Here is a 25760-nt window from a genome sequence, read left to right as displayed (position 1 = left end):
CAAGAGAATAGTTCATCCAGGTTTAAACTTCTGAAGTTGTAGGGGTTTTAAGATGTAAAATTTGAGAATGCCACAACAGCCCATAAACTACAAGTACTTGTAGCTATTTTGGTAGCTTTAAGACACACTAGTGTGAACTAGCATGAACTCATAATATGGATTTAGTTTGCATCCTCAATACACAAGAAACAAAAGCTGCTTCTAAACCAGGTTTCAGTGACACGGTACAACTGCATTGGTAATCTTCCCATCAAGAATTTGGTGGTAACAGACTTAGCACAATCTATCACAAATAAACATACAGTTTTCCTGCTCTCAAGCAGTACTGCACTTCAAGCCAAGGAGCTTTTAACACAAATTCCAAGTCAAAGCCCTACATGCTTTCTCTGGTTTATGAGGGTACTCTTAATCCTCAACATTGTAAGAATCAAATCAAAACTTCTGCTTCAGAAGCCAGAATGTGAACAGGTTTGCTTTGGGGCTTGTTGGATTAAGGTTAGAGGTGGTCATGTGTGCAATAAAGAGTAGCAGATCATAGAGTAACAGTTGTTTTGGTTGGAAGGGAGCAAGTCCCCAGTCTAGAGTAAACTACGGCAGGTGTCTGAGGGCTACATCCAAGTCATGTTTTGAGTTACCTCCAAGGATGAAGACTTCAGCACCTCTGGACAACTTGACCCAGTGTTTGACCACTCTGAACAGTTTAAGATGTTTTAGGAGAAGTACTGTATTCCAGTTTGTACCCCCACCTCTTGTCCTGTCACTGGGAACCATGGAGAAGAGTCTTGCTCCATCTTCTTCATACTCCCCACTAGGTATTTGTACACAAGGTAAGATCCTCCTGAGCTTTCTCTTCTCCAGGCTGCACAATTGCAGCTCTTGGCCTCTGGTACGACTAATGCTTCAATCCCTAAATCACCCTCATGATCAGGTCATGTTGGAGAACTGGAACTCTGGCCGGGAAGTAAAGGTAGCTGCTTTTGTACCAGCTTTCTATCTTCTCTTACACTATCTGATAGAGGCAGAACTGTAATTATACCAAAGTCTTCTCTTACAGGCTGGTTTGTTAGTTTAACACATTGCTCTAGTCTAGACTTAACTTACCGATTTTTACTTCCTTGTGTAGTGAAAGAAAGTTATTTGAAACTAAGAGAGGCTCACAAGCCAGGAAGTCATTTGCCTGGAGAAGAGGGCATTCTGTCAAAATGGATAACCCTCCATCTAAGTTCTTGCTGCTTCACACTTTACTACATGTTAACAAATAAAATTAGCAGAATACTCTGTTTTCTACAGAAAATGTCTCAAGAAAATTATGACATTTTGTGCTATATGATTTGTTGGCTGAATATAATTGCACTTGAGACATCTCAATGTAGCAGACTGTAGGGAGTGTGCTACAGCATTTCTTGTTGTCTTAGCTGTAGCAAACTACCTTAGTAACTGCTAGGTTTATACCAACCATGTCAACAGCAGAATGTGTGCTCTAACATTCAGAACTGCCTGTTCTACAGCTTTTTTTATAGAAGTCTGATGCATAAGCTAACTAAGTGTAGGAAATTGTTTTAATTTATAGAATATTTTTCAATTAATAACCTTTGAGCTTTTAGAGCAACTAGGTAGCAGACAGATTGTAAAAATGGAGCTAGTTCCAGTATGTGCCTCCTGTTGTCACAAAGGACTCAAAAGACTAAAAACAAAGAAGAAAAATAATCACAAAATATAAGTTTAATTACTACTTCAAAACATTTCAAAAGCAGCCAAGACAGTACTAAAAAAAGGAAAAATCTAGCACTGTAACAAGACTTGAGTACAATATTCTAGAATAGCAACACATCTTTTCATAAGGTTTATAAACAGGATTATCACTAGTTTAGAAAACATCTAACACCATATTTCTGAAAATAAATTCAGAAGTGTATCCCCTTAGAAGTAAGATTTTAGAACGGTCACTTAAAGCAGAGAAGCTGAAACACAGGCCTATTTGTTGCTATGTTTAACTTAGTAGTGTTGATGACATCATAAATGATGAAGTTGATTACTGACATCTACAAATGAAACAGTAGAAAAAGCAACAAATCAAGGTCAGACATCACATCAAATAAGTTAAAAGCACTTCTGAAATAAGACATGTATACATTTTCATGTAAAGGGCTATGAAACATGAGAACAGCAAACAAGAATTCTGCATGAAATTAATACACAGCAAAAGAGAATGTGGGAGAAGTAAAGCAAATCTCATTAAAAATTAACAAGATAACAGAGCCATTTGAAAAAATGTCTGATTCAGATGGAAAACCATTTACCATTCAAGTGCAATGCTGAACTCGCAAAATAATGTTCTTTAAACTCTATTCCTAGACTAAATAAAGCTCAAAAATAATACTGATGTTTTTCACTGTACACATGTAGTTCCACAGCATATTGTAATAATGTTTGGTACAAACTTGTATAAAGTTGGTGTTTTACTCATTGGTTGCTGGTACAAGATCTTAAAAATTCTGGAAGAGTTTGATGGTAATAAGACAGTTAACAGCCAGAAAAAAAAAAAGAAAGAAAAAAATCATCCATGCCTAAAGTAGTCTGCTTTTCTCAAGGTAAAACACATCAGTTAATACAGTTGTCAGATATGTTCCCTTGCATTAATGCAACAGAAGGTGCAGACTAATTTTAAACTACTGTTCCAATGGGACAATCATTACAGCAATAAAAAATATTATTAAAGTCAGTGTTTTCATTTTCCTACTCCGTATTTACTGCAAAATGATTGGTGCCAAAGAAGTTGTTATAGAAATAAACTACACCTTTCAGTTCAATCAGTACCCAAGATTTACAGACTCAAGACTATACTTAAAAGATGTGAATTTAAGTTAATTTTAAAAGTATTTATAACTGATATAGTGAAATGAGGTTAGCAATCTGATTCTTCTCAGTAGAAACAAAGACTGTTGTAATCTAATAATCCTGTTGGAATATTTATGTATTCAATATGCAAAAAAGAAATATGCTTAAAAGACAGTAATCAAAACTGGTTCCAACTTATCCATGAAAAGTAAGCCAGATGACTGACCTTACCTTCCAATGAACAGTTTTCCCATCTCATAGGGAATACAAGGAATAAATGTACGTAAAATCCACCATAAAGTAACTGAAATAGTTTTTCATAAGGAAAATCCTTGATGTTTTTTTTACGTGGATACATTTTTCAGTTAAGTATTCAGCAGATTAATCTTTATAAAGCTTGCTCTAAAAATGAAAGACACGTCACAATATACTGTATATCACCTTTTCAAAGCCACCAGCCCTCACAAGTCCTAAATTCTTAGCAATTCAGTATGTGTTTTCTAGCCACTCTTTTTTTTCTGTACAATAAATCTTAGCACTAAAAGAGAAGCCATCCAGAAGATAACAGAAGTTTTGTGTCATGTGTTTTATAGAAACGACTGGTTTTAGAAATGCTTAAGGTTCACTTGAATACATTTACAAAGACTCATGAAAGATCTTGGATGTTTTATCAGTCAAAAGGTTCATAAGGAGTACGTGTATGCACATTGACAGCAAGTTACAGCTATGAGCAATAGTTCAATGAACAGATTTAACTCGGTAATCCCATGCACCCCGAATGTAAATTCAGGTAATACACATTTCTTAAAAACCTCTTGTTTTTTATCCCCTGTAAGCTGCTCTTAACTGGTTAAAAAGGAGCATGGTACTTCATCAACTGAAGAAAATAGTATGAATGTATCTTATACAGTTAAAATATCTTATAAATACAGTTAAACTGTATAAGCATAAAAGCCAAAACCAATTCTGACACTAGCTTCACAGAGGTATAAAAGTTAGGACACCTTTGCAACTATTAAAGTGAACCTTGTACTCAGAAGTCCTAACAGCCTTTTCTAGTTAAGTCTACTTCAGAGACACTGTGGGAGACTAGTTCTCTCATCTTAGAAAAGGCATATAGCAGGACAAATAGTGGTGTGATTTTCTGCTCTTAGAACCACTGTTCTTTCTTATTTCTGAGTTTTTAACCCATTACAAGAGGAGCTTCATTTACTGAAAGAAACACATAGCAAACTAAGGAGTAACTTACTGTATGTGTGACAAATTAAGCTAAATACATGGTTTGCCAGGAAACCCTCTGAAGGGAAAGATGGATGACAAGCCTGTTTTTATTTCTGCCTGCATGTAGCAAAGTTTGGTCGCTGCTTTCAGAAAGGCTATGTATGGAGAAGCTATCATCCCAGGCATTACACGCAAGTTAGAAAAAGAAAGTGGGAATGAGATTTGCAAGTAATCTCCTGCTAACTCCTAAAGGCAGTTTGGCAAACAAGCATTGGCCGAAACACTCACTAATATTCACACTAATGAATGTAACAACCACCTGAAATGCCAGCACTCACAGGAGTTATACACCTGGCAGACACAACATTTTAACAGTTACCCACAGCACCAGCCGAGTATTTGGAAAACACAAAGCACAACTTCCATTCAGACCAAAACGAGATCAAAAGTCATATCTTTTTCCTGTAATGTAACGAGTAATCAAGTTGAGTAACCGCTCAACACATGCAAGTAGTTAGGAAGGCAGTTCAAGCTATTTCTTACGTGTACTGGAGTCTATACTCCATACACTCTGAAAAAACTTAAGCTTAAAGAGAGATGCTTGCTTTGTAAGCTACAAATTGTTTCCTGTGTAGGCATCTCTCAACTGGAAGCAACAAATCTGTTTCCTGTGTAGGCATCTCTTAATCTTCACGAAAAGAACTTTATTATCAGAGTGCGCTACGGCAGATGCTGCTCTGACAGTGCTTCTGACTCAGCTGTTTCAAGTGATTCTCATGAAAGACAGATGCTGCTTCTGTAGTTTTATCTACTGACTTATACTTTCTTGAGTATTTTGAGACCTAGAATTACAGAATCTTACATTCTTTTAAATCTCATCTGAGAGAACCTATGGAGAGGGAACAAGAGGCAAGGAATGATTTTTCTTGTTCTACTTCTTTCCATGGTAGAGAACACAACATTATTAAAAAAAAATGCGAGTGATGCCTGGCCTCATGGAATTTTATGGGAATTTAAGGGACCTTGATAGGGCCAGGAATTCACACTGCATTTTTCTTTCACAACTGCCACCACAAACATGGAAACTGTTCCCTTTGCTAGCACAACTGTATTTATTCAGCACATATCCTTTATAAAAGGAGGAGACTGGCTGTTTACTTTCATACTCTGATGAAGCTTTATGTCTAGTGGTTAAAAATTCAAGAAAACTTGAGGAAAGGTGACGAATCCCAAGAGGAGGTCCAACCTAGAATTTGAAACGTGTGTGTGTCCTGCATCCCATATGGTTTAGTTACACCCTAGTGTTTTACACAAAATAGTAACTGTCTTATAAATAGCTGAATAAACAATCAGTATTTCATTTTTAAGCTGGTTTTCCTTTCTTCTTGGGTGGACCTTTGTAGCCTTTGGCCTTTCTTCGCAGGTTTCTCCGGTCTACAATCGGTACTTCAACTTCTGCTTCCTCAGAGCTGCTGTCTGCAGCCTGCTCCACTGTTGTCTGCATGGACTGATCTACCTGCTCAGCAGGCCCTTCTGAGTGCTCTTCCAACTGGTTCTTCTGTCCTTCCTGTCCAGCAGACTGCTGCAAAGAAGCACCCTCAAGTTCAACCACTATCACAGAGCTCTGACTCACTCCTGCTTCCTCATTTGGATCTTCCCCACTGTTTTCAGAAGAAGTTTCTTCTACTGCTTCACTTACCATAGCGTTAAGCAAACCATTGTCAGAAGGCTCTTCCTTTGACAGCGAAGCAACTGCATTTTCAGTGCTGGTCTTTTCAGATTGTTGCTGCTCTTCATTGCCCTCCTTCTCTACAGACATAGTTTCTTCAGTCAGCACTTCTGAATCATTTGAATTTAAAACCTGGGAGGGGGGATGGGGCAGGGAGGCAGGAGGGGACAGGTGTCAAAACAACCAAAGGGACAATTAATTGTAGATCCAAGAGGCTAAACAACTACTGCCCATAGCTAGCAACCTCAAAGGGTAATTTGGCATTCATCAGTTTTTAATACTACATGTACCATTAACCAGACTATTTTTTTAACTGTATTTAATATCCAGAGTTGCTCTTCTATTTTCAAATTTAAATTATTCAAAGAATTACTCAGGCACAGTAAAAACATTTTGAAATGAACCTAGGGGGAAAAAAAAAGTTTTTTTATTTTAGATATTTTGCTAGCATATAACAATCTGCTTTGGCACTATAAACAAAAAACAGAAAAATCTGTGTTCTAGAAGGGTATTTTACCAGTAATTAATGGCTTGCACACTTCATCAGGGCAGAATTACTACACAACTAAGATGTGGCTTTTCACTCATATGTAAACAATATTTTAATGAGAAACAGCTGTTTCATTACTGCTAAGGCAAACTGGAGCTATATATCTTTCTTTTCGGTATTACATGCACATTAATATATTCTGTGTATGGATTTACATCATCTGGTCTAGTAACTGCTTCTCCCAACAATTCCGTATTATGGTAGGGGCTACTTTCAATCTGTTACTTAACAAAAGAAAAAACAGTAAGATATGTACACTCTGAAGGAAAGGGACCTTCATGTTTTATTTCAATTCTCTCACCTTCTCTGATACACTGTCTTCTGAAGGTTTTGCTGAGGACTCAAGGATTAATGGAACCAACTGTGTTAAATTTTCTTCTCCTTGACTCTCAGACTGCAATTTTGATTCACCACTTAGAACTTCATTTGCCGTCCTCTCTTCAGCCACAGCTAAAGTCTTATCAGTTTCCTCTTCTACCTCACCATTAAGAGGTTCAGATGGAGTTTCCTAAAAATCACATTTCTAGATCAAGATTATGCCCAGCCACCATTCCCCAACACTATTGGGTGTATCTGTGATATAAATTTGCAACTTAATGAGAAGTAGATAGCTTGGGAACCTAAAAACATGTACTAAGAAGGCAGAACTCAGTGCAGAGTAGCTAACTTAACCAGTGTATTAGCTTGGTGTTGTCACCTGCACTAAAAATTTTTCAAGAGCTTGTGCTGTTAGGAGCCCAGGCAAGCAGTTTTCATGCATCCCACCAGCATACATGCTACAGCCATTCATTGAACCCAACACAATGTAAGATCCCCTTTCTCACTGATCAATTAGTGAGAACAAAAAACCTTGGAGGCACCACTAGGCACAATGGATACTCTAGGTTTACGTGAAGAAGTAAGAAGAGCCAACAGTAGTCACTGAAGCATAGCAACTATTGGCTTCTTCAATTAAACTTTTTTTTTTTAATATTAAAGATACCAGATCAGATCTTGACCTTACTCCAGTTCTCCAAATATTTAAATAGGAGAAAAAATTCAGAAAATTAGGCTGGTAGACAAGTTAGAAACTTACCTTACTGAAGATTCTATGAAGGGTGTCATTCAAAACAAGTGTAATGGAATATTCCCTGAAACTAATTTATTCTAGCCTTAGCTTCTCAGATGTACACTTCAACAAAGCATTGGTACAGAAATCAGAGTTAATTAGTTACATGAATCAAGGCAGCAAGGACCATATTTAACAGAAACTGTAGCTGTATTCCAGGCTTAACTGCTATCGTACCCAGCTCACCTCCTTCTCACTCTGTTTCTCAGGGGGTGACACATGTAGTTCTGCTTCTGATGCAGACTGGCTCTTATTTTCAATAATTTTTTTCTCATCCTCCTCAGAAGTATTCTCCTCAGGTACTTCTACTAAGTCCTCAGGGCTTTCAGATGTATGAGAAGGAAGTTCCAGCCTGCAGCAGGTATTAAGAAATATCTTTTAATCTTTTAAATTAATATATTTTGGTGATCTCAGCAGGGAAATTAATTCATGACCAATTATAAAGTGCTGTATCAGATACTCACCATGGGAAATAAGAAACCAGAAAACTACGTAACATCTAAAATTGCTAACTCCTCATTAGCAAAACAAAATATCAACTAGGAAAAATTGCTTTGGAAATTATAAAGACACCTGTCTCGCTTCCACCTTCTGGGAATAAATGTCAGAAACTTGTTTTAAGTTGGTTACTTTCAATTTAGAAAGCAGTAATCCATTACACTTGGAAGCTCCCAAGGGGTAAGAAGAGAGGCAACTTCTGCCACCCCCACTGTAGAAACAATTAAAAATTAGGGAGTTATGGAAGTAAATGTCTTTCTACAATTGTTGAATATCCGTACGTTAGAAAGACCATGACTAGAAAAAAATTCAAGGCAATAAAAAAAATATGGCTGAAAAAGGATCAATCAGCTAGAGATTAAGTTAGCAAATAGCTAAAGATGAAGTTCTGATGCACCTGATGGGTAGTAACACTATCTCAAACATTCAGTTCTCATCTTTGAGATGATACAACTCAGATGAACTGGAAGTATTACAGGCAAACAATGGTGAAAAGTACATCCAACAGATTTGCAGGAGGCTGCTTCATGATCTTACAGTAAAGGCAGAATTGGACGGCTTTATCCCAGGTACCAATCTTGAGATGAAGGCACTTCATAAGGGCAAAGTCCCTGACAGAAGATCCTGCTGCATTTGCTATTGTGCATGGAAGGAGAGAACCAAGCTAACATCCTGCCCTGCTGCCACAAGGACTCCCCTTAGCATTGTTTACAAACACCATGCTACACATCTTGTTCAAAGCAGCAGTGGCACCTGATTAATTTCATTTTGCCAGGCCCAAAGTACTGATGTTCAGTAACAAGCTAGTCCTCTCACATAGCACCTAGCAAACTATTTGTAGTAAAAGGAAAAATAATTTCTCAACCTGTGGCAGCATCAAGCCATGCCATTTGGCCTGTCTGAACTGACTTAGAGCAGAACACTGACAGTGCAGGATAGCAGTCCTGTATCTCTGTAGCCACAGAATAATATAACAAAAGAATTATGCCATATCTCCCTGAAGACTTCAGCTTTATATGAAAAAAAAACCAAACAGAAACAACCACTGACAACTAATTTGGTTAAATAAACCTAATGGAACAACTCTTTGGGGGATTTCCTAGAAAACAATCATGGTATCCTCAGTTATTCAAAAGAGGTTTTTCAGGTTGTATTGGAGTCCCGTTGGGTTTTTTTGGAAGAGAACAAGAGACATAGGGGCACAGAGGAGGACAATGTGTATCTATGATCATACACACACTTATGTAGGAGGAAGGGAGCAATATATATATATATATATATATATATATATATGAGAAGAAGGAGCAATTTATTTATTTGAAATAGCCTTAGTTCTGCTTTCTGGATGGAAGCCAATGCCAATTAGTACTTCAAGGCCCTGTGTTGTAAGAACTGTTATGGTACAACTCTTCACATCCCCATTTAACAATTATTACACAGGATAACATCCTATACACTGGAGAGGAGCTTGAGGTTTTATTGCCAGGATTTAAGTTTGGGTATGATGGGTTTAAATTAGAATTTTTCTAAACAAAGGGCTTTACTTTGAAGATGGGTGGTGGTTCCCTGTAATTCTTATTATATAGGGACAATACGCCACTTGTTATGCCACAAAAATCACACAAAGCATTGTGGATGTTCAACTATATTATTGCAAGAAATCCTGCTGTATGAATACAGATGGTTTTACCTTCATGCAGACTCAGTTAAAACAGAATGCCTTTAGCCCTGTTCTTTGCAGTATCTGCCAAGCTTTCAGAGACACTGTATTTTGGTGCAAACATTCTTCAGGTGATGTACCAATTTTATCACATCAGGCTTTACTTTTAGCAATTTTAAAATCAAGCAAGTAAAATAAGAAGTACAAAGTAGCACATTGTGAGACACTGATCTGCCCAAGCAACAAAACAAGAAAGCAATAAAATACGGGCTCCTCTACCTGCTTTCTGACACAGGAAGAGCATTTTCCGTATTTCCTTGGGAAGTTCCAGGTTCAGGTTCCTGTCTATGTCTTCCTATCCTGGGACGTTTTAAATTACTGCTTCGTGTCCGAAGGAATACAGGAGCTATATTAGGGTCTTAGGAAAGAAAAACAAAAACAAAGCAACAAAATAAATGCAAGTGAACAAATGCAGTGTAAGATCTGCGAATAATTTACCCTGCTAGTATTTCATTAAAGCAACTGAGTGAAAGTAAAACAGCATGTCATTGTGATACTTTTTTTCTGAATACACATGCAAATCATCTTTACCAAGAAAAAAATCTTTATCATAACCATTTTTATCTGAAGTCCTCTAAGAGGTTTATGAGTTCAGCCTCACGACCTTAGAGGAATGAATGTTTTTATACACTTTGCAATTAATATGCTGAGATTGAAAGCAGTAAAAGAGCCTGCTAACCTATTAATCCACAGTAATTAGAATATTGATAATAAAGGTTATTTTTACCTTGAGATGTGCTGGCATGAACATCTGTTGATTCTTTACCTTTTTGAGGGTCAGCCTGTGAAGCAAAAGCAAAGCTAATGTCATTTAAAAAAATCTGAATTGACTGGTATATCTTAATCTCCCTATCTGTGGTTGCATCTTCCTAAAGAACTACTTCATAATAATGAGTCTATGGAAGAGCTGCTAAAAACACTTTCTTTTTAAGATACTTAAATATATGTACCTTATCTTTCAACAGATACATTTCTTAACAAATGTCTTTATTACAAGGATTTTTTTTTAATTTGCATTTTACTTCTGGCCTTAACATAAAAGATAAGACTTGAAAACAGCCTGTCATAGAAACAACACTATCAAGTTTTTTCCAAAACATTCCATTTATAACAGGTGTCAGTGTAATTAAATGCTAGAAGTTTGTGGGGTTTTTTCCTGTATAAATCCAACGGATTACACCACAGCAGCTGACAAAATTTAAGAGGAAAGTTTTATTTTTATATTTTATTCTATTTTGTAGTCTTATTTTTATCATGGCATGCAACAGAATACTGCAGCCTCTGTAAAAAAAGATCAGACAAGGAAAAACAGAACTGAATGATTCAGCAGTAATGCAGGCTACAAACACAGTCAGCACAAGAGCCTGCTTATGTCAGAGTTCCCTCTCTCTGCAGCTCTTTATCTCTTGTTCTTCCCCACCATTCCAGTATTTCCATTTTTTTCTGCAAGTTAACTGAGGACCCAGTTGTCAAGGACTTCACATTCTGAAGCTGGTACAAGTTGTACACATTAAAATAAAGCTATGCACAGTCCTCTTTCTCAGCTGCTGAATGTCATCTAGAAGCAGCAACAATCAGCATCCAGGTGCTCCAGGTGCCACCTTTCCAGCCCTACTTCCTGCACTAGCCAAGAAGGATGGCAAAAAGCGGCCATACCTACATACTGCTGCTTGAAATAGTTTCAAGTGATTTTTAAATACATAAGAAATTGTAGACTAATGACAAATTAGTTTAAGATCCCTTCCAACCCAAACCTTTATATGATTCATTTTAGCATCAAAACACAGAAAATAGGGAGCTCTAACTGGAAGATGAAAATGGAAGTTAGGGAATGTTTTTTCCTGGTGTGAGGGAAGGCGGGACATTCTATTTCGTTTGGTGGTTCAACCACTTCCAAAGCATTACAGAACTGCTTGTAGATAGTGCAGGTGCCAAGAAGAGAGCTTCCAGAAACTCTAGTAAGCTAGAGGAGTTGGAGCACTTTGGTACCTACTGTCTCCTTCTTCTGGAAGGAGGCCAGAAACAGGAACTGAGTTCTTAACTCACAGCAAGAAAAATCATAAGAACTACTATCCCTCTGCTATCTTCTCCAAGTATATCCATAGAGCTCTACAACCAAAACAATATTTTTAGATTTTGCTGATATGATCACTATTGGAATCTCAATCTAGAACTCAGTGACCATGCTCAAAATTCTGTTAGAAGTGAAAGACAACATAAAAATTGTTGCTTCTGGCCATTTAGAGACTAAAAACATCATACTTCGGGGCTTTTTTAGTAACTAAACAATCAACTGAAGAGGCATAACTTTCTGGGAAAAGCCATGGGTTCTGCCAAACTGGTTGCTGCTTAATTTAAAGAGGTACAAAAAATACAACCTCTTCACATAATCCAGGACTACTCTTTAAGAACTTGAAATAGAAATATCAAGCAAGCGTAACATACTGTTGATTAAACATACTCATCTGCTCAAATCCTTCATTTCTTAAGTTAAGAAATGTACTCTCTCATAGAAATTACAAACATTTACTGACCATAAAAAGCAGGTAACTAAAGTCAGAAGAATAGGACAAAATATATTACATGAGTACAGAAAACATAAAAGCTTTCAAGCCTTTTTAATATACGGGTAACGTGTACCTACAGTTAGATGTGTCTCTAGCTCAGTCTTCTGTCCACTTGCTTCGGATACTGCTGCAGACTGCTGCAACCGAACTTTTGCTTGAATAGTCTTGTTTTCTTTCTGTGAGGTCTCTGGTGTTAAGATTTAAAAGAGGAGTCAGGGAAACGGAAAATTATAGTACCTTCATGTAACAATTAACCATTCCAAAGATGATCTCACAGATATCAGGACAAAAAAATGTATATATCTTTCTGCTAGTTTCTATAAGCAGTGTTCATAGAAGTCAGTGTTATAGAGTATTTGTTCAACTCCTACAAAGTGTCAGAAAACAACAAAACAAAGCATCCATACCTGTAATTTTGAGGTTCTCTCTTTGTATTCTCTGTGTAACAGACCTTCTCTGGAACCAATGCCCTGCTCCCTCCACTTCCCAGAAGAGCGACTTATCCCCAGGGTACTTCTCAAGATACTGCTTACAAGCTGAACACACATAAGAAAACCAATATATTATATATACACTATATACTCAGCTGTACCTCAGTTTTTAAAGCTTATCTGGAAACAAATTAATTTGCAGTCTTCCATCATACACATAAATGACCACAGACAGAAATATTCAACAAAACAGTTGATCATGAAATAAACACAGTGCTGCTTTGCCCTACTCCTCCTTCTCAATAAATCCCTTATTCAGGTTAAAACACATTCCAGTATTATTTTATCTCTAAGCACCCACTTGAGTCCCTGTCAAAGAACCCACTGGTCCCTGTCAAAGAACCAAACCCAGATGGAAGGGCTCTAAGGCAGAGGATACAGTCAGGTGATCTGTGTTAATCTATGTTATTACAGGCACTCATGAAAAAACCTCTTTGGGAATGCAAACACATTACCATTGAATGGTTTATCATTCACTCACTGTTCACTTCTGGATTGTTTTCTTAGCTGTTCCTCCACCTCTTTTCTCCCAACACACATACTAAACATCAATGTCGAGACACATGCTTTGATGTTTTTCTGTAGTAGCTACAAGGAAAACTACAATTTCTCACTTGAGTCACCATTGATGCATAATCTCAATGGATAAGATCCCTGTTGTACAGTTCCTAGACCAGGGAAATAGATTAGTCATAAAATTCTGCTCACAACATTTTGCTGGTTGAAGCCTAATAAATCAAATCTAGTCTTAGTAACTGGCCTAAGAGTAGGACAAGCCTTGATAAACAGGACAAAGGATATGTTTATTGCCTGAACACAGCCCCAAGAAGTATCATTTCCAGAACATGTCATTTCCTACATCACATAACCCTCTTCGGTTGCTAATGGAAAAGCCATAGATGTTTTCCTTATACATTAGAACTGTGCCTTCTTATATCCAAGCTAAAACAGCCTAATAAGTCCATTTGACCACAAGTTCTGAGAAACCATGAATTAAGTGACCTTGTGAAGCTTAAGACAGAGCAAGAAAAAGGTACTACAAAGAAAATACATTAGATTACACACAGAAATGCCTCAGCCCATTCTGGAAGCTTAAAGGGAACACAGTGGAAAACTTTGCAGTAGCAGAAAGCCAACAAAGATCCAAAACTCTAATCTTATGTAAGGGATTAAAAACTAATCACGAACTACTTCACCATCTTAAGCAAATCAGCCTTTCTAACCTTCACTGAAGAGCAGAGCTTTTAGTAAAAGAACTGAGGATGCAACCACAAACAGAGCTTGAATGACAGGACTCATTGGGACATGTAAAGAAAGCACAGGGAAGCAGAGAAAAGTAAAATAAAGAGCTTACCAGCATACATGAAAGACGACAGTGGGTACCTTAGGCCAAGATTTTCTTCATTAAAGGAATCCACAAAGTCTTCCAACATGATTAGCCCAGAGTCTTTTCCACGATGTTTCTTTCTTACAAATATTGTGTCTAGCACAGGTAGCTTGTACCTCTGAGCACAGTAAGAGCCATAAACACTTCCTGAAATAATAAGAGGGGAAAAATATCCATCAGTTCTTCAGCACAAGACTTATAATCTATAAAACTTATACCAAACTCAATAATCGTAAATCATGCAATTGAATAATAATAATAATAACAACAACAACAATAATAACAACAACAATAATAATAACAACAACAACAACAATTATGTTCATTAAAAATAAATAGTTGCTATCCGCCATTCATTGGCTTTTTGGGCAAGCTTCATAATGTTGTTAAGATGCACCAATAGATTAGTATGTTAGAAGAAGTCTGTAATACCTGAAAAGAATACCAGAAATAAGAGAGGAAAGGCTCACTCTGAAATCTCCCTATATAATTCCACAGGAAATCTCTACTAAAAATGAAACTGAAAGAAGGATGAAGGAAAAGGAGACAATAAAATTACTGAATTGCACTTTCACTGAGATTACATCACTCCTCAGGACAAATATGAAGTCTACAATTCAGCTCTTGTCTAAAGACTAAAACAATTCCAATTTTTTTAATAAAACCACAGATAATCCTAGGACACTTTACAATGGAATTATCCCATAAGTACCATGTTATTTGTAGTTAAACAAAGTCAAAACAGACTGTCACAACACATAGGTGCTTCAGTATGAAAGGGTAGCTATGGACTCAGCAACAAAGGGATGCCATATAATGGCATTAAGATAGCCCATTAATTATCCAACCCATTTCAGGGTCTCATTTTGTGAGTCACTGAACTACACTAAAAAATTGTCCTTTCCACTAACAAGGCCAAAGAGATGAACACAGTTGTCTATATAACATGTCCTCCTTGCAACCTTGTATGTTTTGAGATCAATGAACATATTTACTTACATTTTCCAAGCAAGCAAAACATGGGCAGAAAGGTTACATCACTTGGGTACCCTGAGAAATATCAGTCAAGCTCCCCCACTCTTTCCTAACCATGTTTCCAGAGCTATCTTTCTCCACACAGACTGCTCAATTTGCAGAATAAAACACACAACCAAACAGGGTTGAAATAATAACATCTAGAAAGATTAGCCTTCAGTGTTTGCTAACTAAGGACAAGCATATGAGAGGGCCTAATGAGACTACAAGGAGTGTTAAGTATAGCAAAACTTCAGTGCCACATCACATCGAGAAGTACCCCCATTCTAGACTAAAAGCATAATCACTACTTTTGATCTCCAGCTTTATAAGGCCACAACAAAAAACACTGCAATGTAAATACTACTTTGTGACCACCACACCACAGCAATTTTAATATTAAAAAGAATATTGAGACTTAAACTATGCAATGCATAATCTCTTTAAAGAAAAAAAGAAGAACACAAAAAACCCCACAAAAATCCATGCACAAAAAGATAACAAAGACAATCAGAACAAGTTAGCTGGTTACTTTCCTATCTTGACTGACAGACCAGAAAGGTCCCAGAAAGTGCCCCAGTTTTGGTTGGTTGTTTTTTGTTGTTGTTGTGTTGTGGGTTTTTTTTTTACAGTTTGCAAAGGTATATATAATGTATGCTAGATGGGGTAAGTCTCCAGCAAGCCTCCAGTATCATCATTGATCCTGAATTAGTTAAGTCCTTCTAGAGATGAAAAAAGAATATAAGGCTGTTGCTCCTTGATCCAAACACTGACATTCTACAAAATGCTATCAATGTGCTAAACAGCCTATCCAAACACTATTTGTTTTCAGCAAAAAAATAAAAACATAATAAATTCCAAAGTAACTATAGGAAATTACAATATTTTTAGAAAAAAAACCAAACAACACAACAGAAAGTCTGTAATGTTAATAGCATAAATCTGCCAGCTCAGTTTTAATCTCTGAGGGAATGCATGTGTGGAAGGAAAGGGAATCTCTTTGTTATCACCAGCAGCAGCTGAATCTTATGCCTGTGAGAAAAGTTCTTATGCTGTTATGCTGTAAGATGTTTAAGTCATAATGACATCTGATTCTACAATCATTTCACACAAAAAGAATTTGGCATTCTGGATCTAGGTTAAAAAAAAAAAAAATAAAAATAAAAAACCAAGCACAGCCCAATCCAACCAGAAACAACTTGCTCATCAAAAAAAGAAAAAATCTTTGGCGTATACCTCTTTTATACAGTTTTAAATGTGTTTTGTAGAATATTAATAAATCTAAAAACTTAGATTGCTAAAGCACATAAACCAGAAATTTTACAGCAATCTGACCTCTTACGACTTCAGGAAAACACCTACTTCATTAGGCCTGCAAGGCTTGTAAAGTCTTCTAAATAAAATATTCTTCAAATAAGCTCTTTATCTCCCCCTGCTACTCCCCTAAATCCCACAATACTCAAGTGTCTTACCTGTAGGTTTAACAGAATAGAACCCAATAGCCTCTCCTTTTTTCCACATGATCTTAGCATAGTCACTGCTACCATGACAGAGAAAAGGGACCTCATTTCCCTCCATTTCTTGCTTCCGGTAGATAATTCGATTTAGAACATAGAGAACAACCCTCTCTCCAAGAGACTTCACCTAAGGAAACACAGAACAGTATTTTAGACGACTGGTCAGATTAGTTAATATTCACATATCAGCACCTTATTTTTCAAAGTTGCCAGTTAACACAGCTGCAGATGGAGTCAAGAGAAGGTGCAAGTGCTAAAGCAGGATGAAGCTCTGGGGTTTGTCTGAGGGCATGGAGATGCCTGTAAGCACAAACCACTACCATAGACAGAGGGTATTTCACTACTTCAGTGCCACTCCTAATCCAATGGGTAAAAGCTGAAAGAAGTGCTGGGAGTGGGGAAGTAGGGGGAAGTTTTTTATTTTGACTCAAAATAACTTTTGGATTTAAGAAACATTCAGCAAGCACGATAGCAATACACCAGGCTCAGACTTCCCAGGCTAGCAGGTAAGTGGAGTCTTAGAAATTATGAGCCTCACAGTTTAGCAAGACTTGGCATACTCTACCACTGCTGACAGAGTGGTAGACAACAGGACATGATGCAGTGGAAGAACTAGTTGCAACAGTTTCCATGGCATGAAACAAGCAACTCAAAATCCTTCTGTCAGTCCTACACGGTTCCTTTTACATGCAAAATTTAAATTCACCACTATCCCTATCCACTGGGAAAGAATAATGTCCAGAGTATCTGCTACCCCATCAGTAAAAGATTCAGCTTTCCCAATTTAAACACCATTCTACCATTAAGAAGCACATGGAAACAAGGTTTCATATCAAATTCTCTACAGTAAATCTTAAAAAAACAAAACAAAAAAATCAGAGATGAGTGCCCAGATTTCATGAGCATATATAAATTATCCTGCTCAAAAAACCCAAGGATTTCCAGTTTTGGAAAAAAAAAAAAACGCAAACAAAACAGAAGTCCATGCTACATAGGTGTCACTAACAGTAACAAAGGTCAGTGATGAAGAACATACCAGATACCGGGCAACTTACTTTCTAAACCTCATGGTTTGCTACAGCAAGCCACCAGCTCCAACTTGCCTCTATCAAAGGGTTCCCAACAATATTTTTAGCTTGCTAGTCTCCTGGTAAGACCAGCGGGTTTAGCTGCTATGGTCCAATGAACCACTCTACTAAGATGTTTCCACAGAACCAGATGTACAAGAGTACAGAAAAAACCTCTAAACATCATCAGTATCTATATAGTTCACACATGAAGCTACTGTACAAGAGTCACTCTCGCTCCAAACACTATTTTCACAACAAACTTCCCTTCCTTTTTGTGCCTATTCCTCTAATCCCACTTACCTTGCCTTTGATGTAAGACACAGCTAACTTCTGAATGAAATGAAAACATGAAACATCTCACACACTAGCTATTTGCCATTACTTGTCATTATCTTGAAGGATAAAAATAATTGCTAGGTGAATGCTGGAGTGCTTTACCTGATGAAGCCCCTGTCTAGAAGGGACAGATGTTCTCACAATGTCATCAATTGACCACCACTGTTCAGCAAGATATAGGGCTACAGCTTGAAAGAAACAAGGGGAAATAAAAAAGTTAGCGATTCTTAACATTCCAAAAGAAACATACTCATTAAAAGCTGCTAAACAATTAGGAATAAAAATGTAGTAACAAAGTTAAGCATCTTCTAGTTGGCACTGTACTAACACAGTCCTTAATACACAAGAACCGTAAATGTGGTGCTATACACCCCCCAGTATGTGATGCTCCCTAGTCCATTATTTGCTTGAAAATTGAGAACAATAAAACCAAATGTAGGTTTTGTACAATTATGACATACAGAAACTGTTGTTCAGACATAACCACTACCCTCCACCATTGTGCTCTTGAACCTTCTTCCACCAAAAAGTGTACCTGCCAAGGAGTCTCAGTCGCACATATTTTGGTTTTGGGTTGCTAATTGATATTGATATTGAAACTGTGCAAGTTTTAGGTAGTCAGATGAATGAAAAAAGGCTAATGGACATGTGATTGGTAGTCAGGAGTCTGATCTATGGGCATTTGTGGCAAACTTGGAGATCATACACATGACATGAAATGGAAAGAGAAGGCAACATGGAGGACTGGAAGGAGAAAGAGAAAAGGAGAAAAATCCACCCAAAATAGTAAGATGTCACCTTATCTAGGGCTATGTTAGGACTTAAAGCTAAAGACAAATTTACACTTGAAGATGACCAATCACTGCTAATAAAGAACATCTAAATCCACAGGCAAATTAACAGATTCTATGAATGCTCAATTAATTTCTTTTGGACATGTGAGGTGTACATAAGGAGACCAAGAGGCACATGTTGTACTTGGGATTCAGATAAGTACCATGTTATTTTGCTATACATCTTTTGAATCCAATGGATCCAGTTCTACTCTGACAACCATGCAACGTTCTGTCACTTGTGTATATGACTCTACAACAAAAATATTAGTATGGGAACAAGAATACAGTGAAAAACAAATGCACAAGTGGCATAGTTATGAGCTACATCAACATGCAATGAGCAAGGGCCTGGTCACATGTTTGTCATAGTAAAAGAAACAGCAACAGAGATTAAAAGTTTAAAATGAAACCTGTGAGCAAATCCCCTGGTGCAAACAAAGCAAGAACTTTGTGTGTCTGCTCTTCACCATAAAGAGGAACGAAGCCCACAGTTGGCAAGATAATAGGAATCTGAAACAAGAGTGTACAATACTTCAATAAACTCTTGCTAAAATGTTAGCAAAATACATAGAGAATGTTTAGCAGAGTAAGCAAGACAAATGTTGAAAACCAAGAGCTTAACAGTTAACGGTAAAGGACAAGCATCAGACCCCAGCCCTTACTTTAGATATATCTTCCTAAAGACAAGACTAGATTATAAAGAGCTTTGACTCTAGTTCTGGTATTTTTAGTGACAGTAGTTTACACCGCTACATTCCTCTGCTGTCAGCAGTTTGCATTTACGTGCACAACTGAAGTAAGGTGTGCAGACAGAAGTACATTCATTTCAACTGCCCCAGCTATGCAAGCTGTCAAAATCAACACAAAGAGGAAGGCAGCTAAGCACAGAAACCAACTGGCACACTGAAGCTGCTATTTGTTAACATGAGCCCGATTGTGCTAAAATGGGAAAGCTGGATTCAAAAGCATTTTCTTCTCTTAAATCATATGTATTTTAGAAATTCCAAAGTTGGCTCCTTGATTTCCCCCCAGCAACTACATGAGAAGGGTGAAATCACTCTACATTTCAGAAGCTGAATAACACTGTGAAAATGCATTGTAATACATAAATTAATGCTTTTGATACTTAAATAATGCATAAAAACTAAACAGACATTAACGGTGTTGTAAATAGACTTGCTTACCCAATTTAATACAATTATGATATGCTATACCACAAGCAAGGATGTTAATACAAACATATAGGCATATAGCACCTGCAGAAACACAGGAAAGTACTCAAGATTCTGCTTCTGCCAAGGAATCAGCAGCAATGACAATTTTTTCCCACAGAGAATCCTCTCAGCTCACTTATCTTTCATTCAAGATAAACACTATTGCTTTTATTGGTACTAGTTCTAACAGCAATGTTCTTCTAGACAGAACCAACACAGTCCAACTTACCACACAAGGGACAAGTGGTAAAAACATGAAGTGTCACAGTCTCTACTAGAACTCCCAATAGGAACTGTGACTATTTCAAATAAAAATTAAGAAATCTTCTCTGAAATTACTGAAACTTGCTGATAAAGAATTAAGGCCAGCCATGAAGAACATTGAAGGATTGAGATACAAAGAGTCAGTTAGCTTCAGTAAATAATGAACCCCACAGTTATGATAGATTTTTGTGACTGTGTGAGGTAGTGCTTTTTATATCTCATTATTTGAGACTTCCCAGTTTTTAAAAAATTACTTAATCAGATCTATTGTCTAGAAGCAGCAAATAGTTACTGATGCTCAGATTTAAATCCAACTACAGAATGAAGAAAAAGTAGAGCTTAACACACAAACAGGAATTTGGAAAACACAAAAGCTTTGCTAAAATAGTCTTGTGATTCAGTAGTTTTAAAAGATTTTTAAAATCTAGTTCATATCTACAAACATATCAAGAAAACCAGGACTAAGATAGTTCTTACTTTGCCATGGCCTGGCAGAGAAAAGAATTCAGGATGCTCTGGATCCCCACTCTGAAGGTCAGATAAGTAGCTCTCTGCTGATTTCTCCAAGTCCTCATGACTGCAGTTGTTCAATATATCCACAGGGAATGGCATCCTCTTAAGAAATAACAGGAAGAAACACTTTTACTGTGGGTAGTTTAAGACATAGTATGCACAGCTCATCATGTTTTTACTAAACATATAACTACGACTGTACCCCCTCCACACTACCCGCTCCCCCTCACTGCTCTCTAGATCCAAGCCAGAAAGGAAAAATGCTCCAGACACTTAATTAGGATGATGCCTATTAACACCTATTCTGTAAAACAATACATGAACCCCACCTATGTTTATAAACAAAAAAGGATTAATTGAGCCATAGATCCCCCTAGACTCAAAAGTGACAGACTTCCAAGATACAAGTCCATGCACCAGCACATGTACAACAAACCACCTGCTGACTTGCAGTGGCAAGCTGATACATCTCCCTGCCAGATAATGTTTTGAGACCACACGTACGTAAAGCATTAAGTGGCCATTCAAATAAAGAGTAAACAGCTCGAAAGATAACAAGAAAGATAAGTTAATTTATTTTGGAGACTTCACATTTAAATCCATCTTTGAAGAAATCAAGGCATTGTTCAGAACTTCTCTCAGCAACTGGCCAGCTAATGTGCCTACCAGCTGATGTTTCCAAGAGCATTTCAGCTGCAAAGAGGAGTTAAAAACCCGAGGCCACAACAGATTAAAAAAGACAGTTTAAGGAAGTGAAAAGACAAAAACTAAAGCCCTGAAGACCAACCTTAGTGGCAATAGTTCCTTGAAAACGATTAGATTCAAATTTGTTTTGTTAAAGTGGTGTCAAAAACTTGAACAACAGCTCCTGGAATCCACTGAGTTCTCTTCTGCTAAGCATTGTCAGGGTGTATAAGCTATACACAGAAAAAGATCCCTCAGCTCCCTTCAAGCTACAGTGCAAACGTTCATTAAGTATGAACTACAAGTTCATGAGAACCTGCTCTGGACAAACACTGGGATCTCCCGACCTGCCTTGCTCAGTTTCCAGGAACTCAACACCCAACACTCAAAACCAGAAAGCCTTCCACAGAGGATGTGCGATTCTTAGCTTCACTAAGAAGTCTTTTTAAAAATGTTTATATTAAATCTGAATTTCCAGTGATTTTTTTTTTCCCCTTTAGCTCCAGCCCCCTCCTTTTAATCTGTCATTGAGTGCTCCACTGACATATGTAAATCAAATCCAAAGGAAGTTTTTATTTTGAATCACCCACTAGCAATTACAAAAATCTGCATTTATGTAATATTACTAAGTTGCATGAAAAGATTGTTAGCATTTTAAGACAGCTCCTGAAACACAAAGAGACACCATTTAGGAAGGAGATTCTGATATTTATTGCAGGTTCATACAAAACTGGGTGCTTGGTGCCTTCCCACAAATCAAGCACACTAAGCGAGATTTTTCAAGACATTTATACACAAAACTATAGTTAGTAAGCTTCTAAGTCCATTCTCTTTATAGTGACTGGTTAGTGACTTACATATAGTGACATCACTATTTCTACTATCACACATGCTCAGGAAAAAGTCTTCACCTGGGCAGGGGTCTTTTTGACCTGGCAGTGTGATTTTTAGCATTATGACGACATTATAATGAGCTAAGTTCACCTGAAGACCACAGTATCATAACTTCTACATCTTCAACTGCTCAAGACTGTTCTAGCCATCAGTCTTCTTAATTCATGTCTTCTTTATGACTTCCTGCATTCCTTAGGTCCAATTATTCACATAAACCTCAAGTCTTCTCTGCCAAGTTGGTGATTTACATGAGACATTCTCTAAACGTCTTGATTTAATTGCTTTCTTCAAGGCCTAGTTACTGCAGGATGTCCTTGCTCAGTGCTGGCTGTGGTACTAATTGTGTGCCTCTCTGACTGCAATTTGAACTCATATATGTACACAGAGTACATCTTACACAAAATAACCACATCATTCTGAATTTCTGAGCTATCTTCCAACGAGATGAGGCTGCTCTTTCTACAAAAGAGGGTTTTTTTCCTGTTAAAATTGAAAAACAAAGTTGGACATGACTTCTCTGGCATTTATAACTGCTAGCTGTAATGCTTTTGCTGATGAAAACACTAATGCTTTTCATGAATGCTATTGTTTAGATTATACACACGCATTCCCCACGGCATTTTTTCTTTCAAATTCAACTCATTCCTTCCCCTTATTGGTATTTTCTCTTGCCTTCTCTTTCAGCCTCTCACATTCCTCCTGCTATTGCCCATAGCCCCTTTTAGATGCATATCTTAATACTGACCGGAAAAGGGGAAACATAGCCTCCAGTTTTATTAAGGGAAGAAAATAAGACCTGGGAACTACAGGCCGGTCAGCCTCACCTCTGTGCCCAGCAACATCGTGGAGCAGATGCTCCTGGAAACTATGCTAAGGCACATGGGTAATAAGGAGGTGATCGGTCACAGCCAACATGGTTTCACTAGCGAGGCAACAAATTTGGTCACCTTCTATGACGGGCCTACAGTGCTGGTGAATAAGGGAAGAACAACTGACGTATTCTACCTAGACTTGTGCAAAGCATTTGACACTATCCTGCGTGGCATCCTTGTCTCTAAATTTGAGAGATATGGATTCTATGAATGGACCACTTAGTCGGTAAGGAATTGCCTGGATGGTCACAATCAAAGAGCTGCAGTCAACAGCTCCATTTCCAAGTGGAGACCAGTGCCAAGTGGCAATGGTTAGGGTTCAGTTTTGGGACTGGCACTGTTTAACATACATCTTTGTTGGTGATATGGACAGTGGCACTGAGTGCACCCTCAGCAAGTTTGCCAATGACACCAAACAGTGTGGAGTGATTGATATGCTGGAGCGAAGGGATGCCATCCAGAGGGACCTTGACAGGCTTAAAGTGCACCCAAGCAAACCTGCATGAAGCTCAACAAGGCCAAGTGCAAGGTCCTGCATATGGGTTGGGGCAATCCCAAGCACAAATACAGGCTGGGAGGAGAATGGATTGAGAGCAGCCCTGAGGGAAAGGATTTGGAAGCATTGATTGAGATGCTCAACATGAGCCAGCAACGTGTGATGAAAGGAAGCTGCCCCACTGCAATCTACAGCAGAGCACATATAAACAGTTCAAAAATCCAAAAAACAAGCATCTTCCTTTTGAAAGGCAAAGTAACCTAAGAAAGACAAACCAAATGGCTTCCAGTCATAGTAAATTAATAAATTTCCCTTGCATAAACACAATTGATATGTCAGTGCCTTTAACAAACAAAAACAGAGATGGCTGCACAACTAGCCAGTTTCTAGTAAGGCAGGATAGAGAAAAAGGGAAAGAGAAAATGGCTTTTCAGTTTTCTCTTGTCTGACAAAAGCATTACACATTTTTCTCTGCAGAAGCAGCCAGCACAGCCCAGGTCTCTGCCACGCAGTCCCTCATGCCTGATTTTGTAACTCTAAGCCTCCATGTGTTGCGTGATGGTAAAACTGTCAGGTCAAATCCTTGTCACGCACTGCAGGACCGTGCTCTGCTCATGGGATACCACTCCCATTGGTTAGCAAACAGTCAGGCTCACCAAGCACACTCAGTACTGCCTGAAGCAACGAAGCTCATCACGTGTACTAGTAGTGTGTGTTTAGAGGGTGGGTATAAAATTTAGTTTTTGAAAGATGCAAATTACGCTTTTCATGTTTCAAGTGAAAAAAAATAAACCTTACACTCTTCATAGAATTTCAGGTAATGGTATTAAGGATTGTATAAAATAAACTCACATGAGCATCATTAGTTTTAATGTGGAATTGTATCAGTTTTCCCCTTGTCAACATGCAAGCCACTATGCAATAAACGGCTTTTTTATTTTTAGGGACAGCTGCAGTACCAGAGGGTAACAGAGATCAATTCAAGGAACACAAACAAAAACCACATTTAAGAGGATGAATGAACATATTCCTGTGCAATTGTAGCAGTTCCAGACTCACAAAGTCTTTATTACTATAAGCATTAATGTTAAAAAAAAAAAGTAGAATAAGTGGGCAACATTGCAAATGGATTTAACTATAAATTACAGCTGCAACCCTTGTTTCATCTTAGAAGTACATGAACGAGAGATGTACAGCGTGTGCAGCCTCCAGCTCACACATGGATTTCAGCAGCAATTGAGAGATTGATTCATCCCCTTGCAGACCCTCAACATGAAGTGCCAAAAAAAACCATAATAAAGATAAGCCAACAGCTGTACTGTTTCTTACTACATGTTAGAGTGCCTAAATACACCTTAAAACTGGCTTGGGGTGCCTTTATCTCAGGGGAACTGAAGTATAAGTGGTTGGGTTGCAAGCCAAGGATTTAGAGGAATGAGGGTAAATTTCCAGCTCTAGTATACACACGTTACATCACCTGCCTGAACTCCTCATCTACAAAACATGAATAATTACCTCAAGAGAGACAAAGACATGAAATACTGTGCTGATATGAGATATTTGAACAAAAATTGTATCACAAGCAATCCAGTAAGGACTTAAAAACAAAACAAAAACACCCCAAACAAAAAAAAACCCACACCACAAAAATAAAAAAGAAAAACAAAACAAAACAAAAACCACACACACACAAAACAAGTCCAGTCCTCTGAAGAAGAACTGTCCCACCCAAACAGTAAACCTCAGCACCTAACCTAATGTACTGAAACAAGTGCTGAAGTATTGGATCACAGAACTCCACAAGGACTGCTATGCATTTCTTGTGAATCATCATGAACTTTGAACCAAATTCTATCTTAAAAATAAAATCCTACCATGATCTCCAAGACTAGTGATAAACTACACTTGGGATAGCATCACAAGAAGAGACATACATATCAA

General features: G+C 37.7%; 1 protein-coding gene across 1 annotated transcript in view; it reads right to left on the bottom strand.

Annotated features, from left to right (window-relative positions):
• Positions 1-1704: 1704 nt before the first annotated feature.
• FAM169A (family with sequence similarity 169 member A) overlaps positions 1705-25760 on the bottom strand; it is a 35096-nt gene continuing 11040 nt past the window's right edge. The window contains exons 2-13 of the mRNA XM_051642986.1: positions 20838-20975; positions 19293-19392; positions 18149-18234; positions 16596-16767; positions 14077-14256; positions 12639-12767; positions 12309-12418; positions 10392-10446; positions 9884-10022; positions 7633-7798; positions 6640-6846; positions 1705-5920 (exon numbers count right to left, since the gene is read on the bottom strand). Of these exons, the coding sequence (XP_051498946.1) occupies positions 5423-5920; positions 6640-6846; positions 7633-7798; positions 9884-10022; positions 10392-10446; positions 12309-12418; positions 12639-12767; positions 14077-14256; positions 16596-16767; positions 18149-18234; positions 19293-19392; positions 20838-20972 (1977 nt within the window). The 5' untranslated portion in view covers positions 20973-20975 and the 3' untranslated portion in view covers positions 1705-5422. The remainder of the gene's footprint in view (positions 5921-6639; positions 6847-7632; positions 7799-9883; positions 10023-10391; positions 10447-12308; positions 12419-12638; positions 12768-14076; positions 14257-16595; positions 16768-18148; positions 18235-19292; positions 19393-20837; positions 20976-25760) is intronic.

This window comes from Apus apus, chromosome Z (genome assembly GCF_020740795.1).
Source record: "Apus apus isolate bApuApu2 chromosome Z, bApuApu2.pri.cur, whole genome shotgun sequence".
Classification (NCBI taxonomy): domain Eukaryota; kingdom Metazoa; phylum Chordata; class Aves; order Apodiformes; family Apodidae; genus Apus; species Apus apus.
The sequence above is the reverse complement of the archived record's forward strand: the minus strand, read 5'-3'. Positions and strand labels throughout refer to the sequence as shown.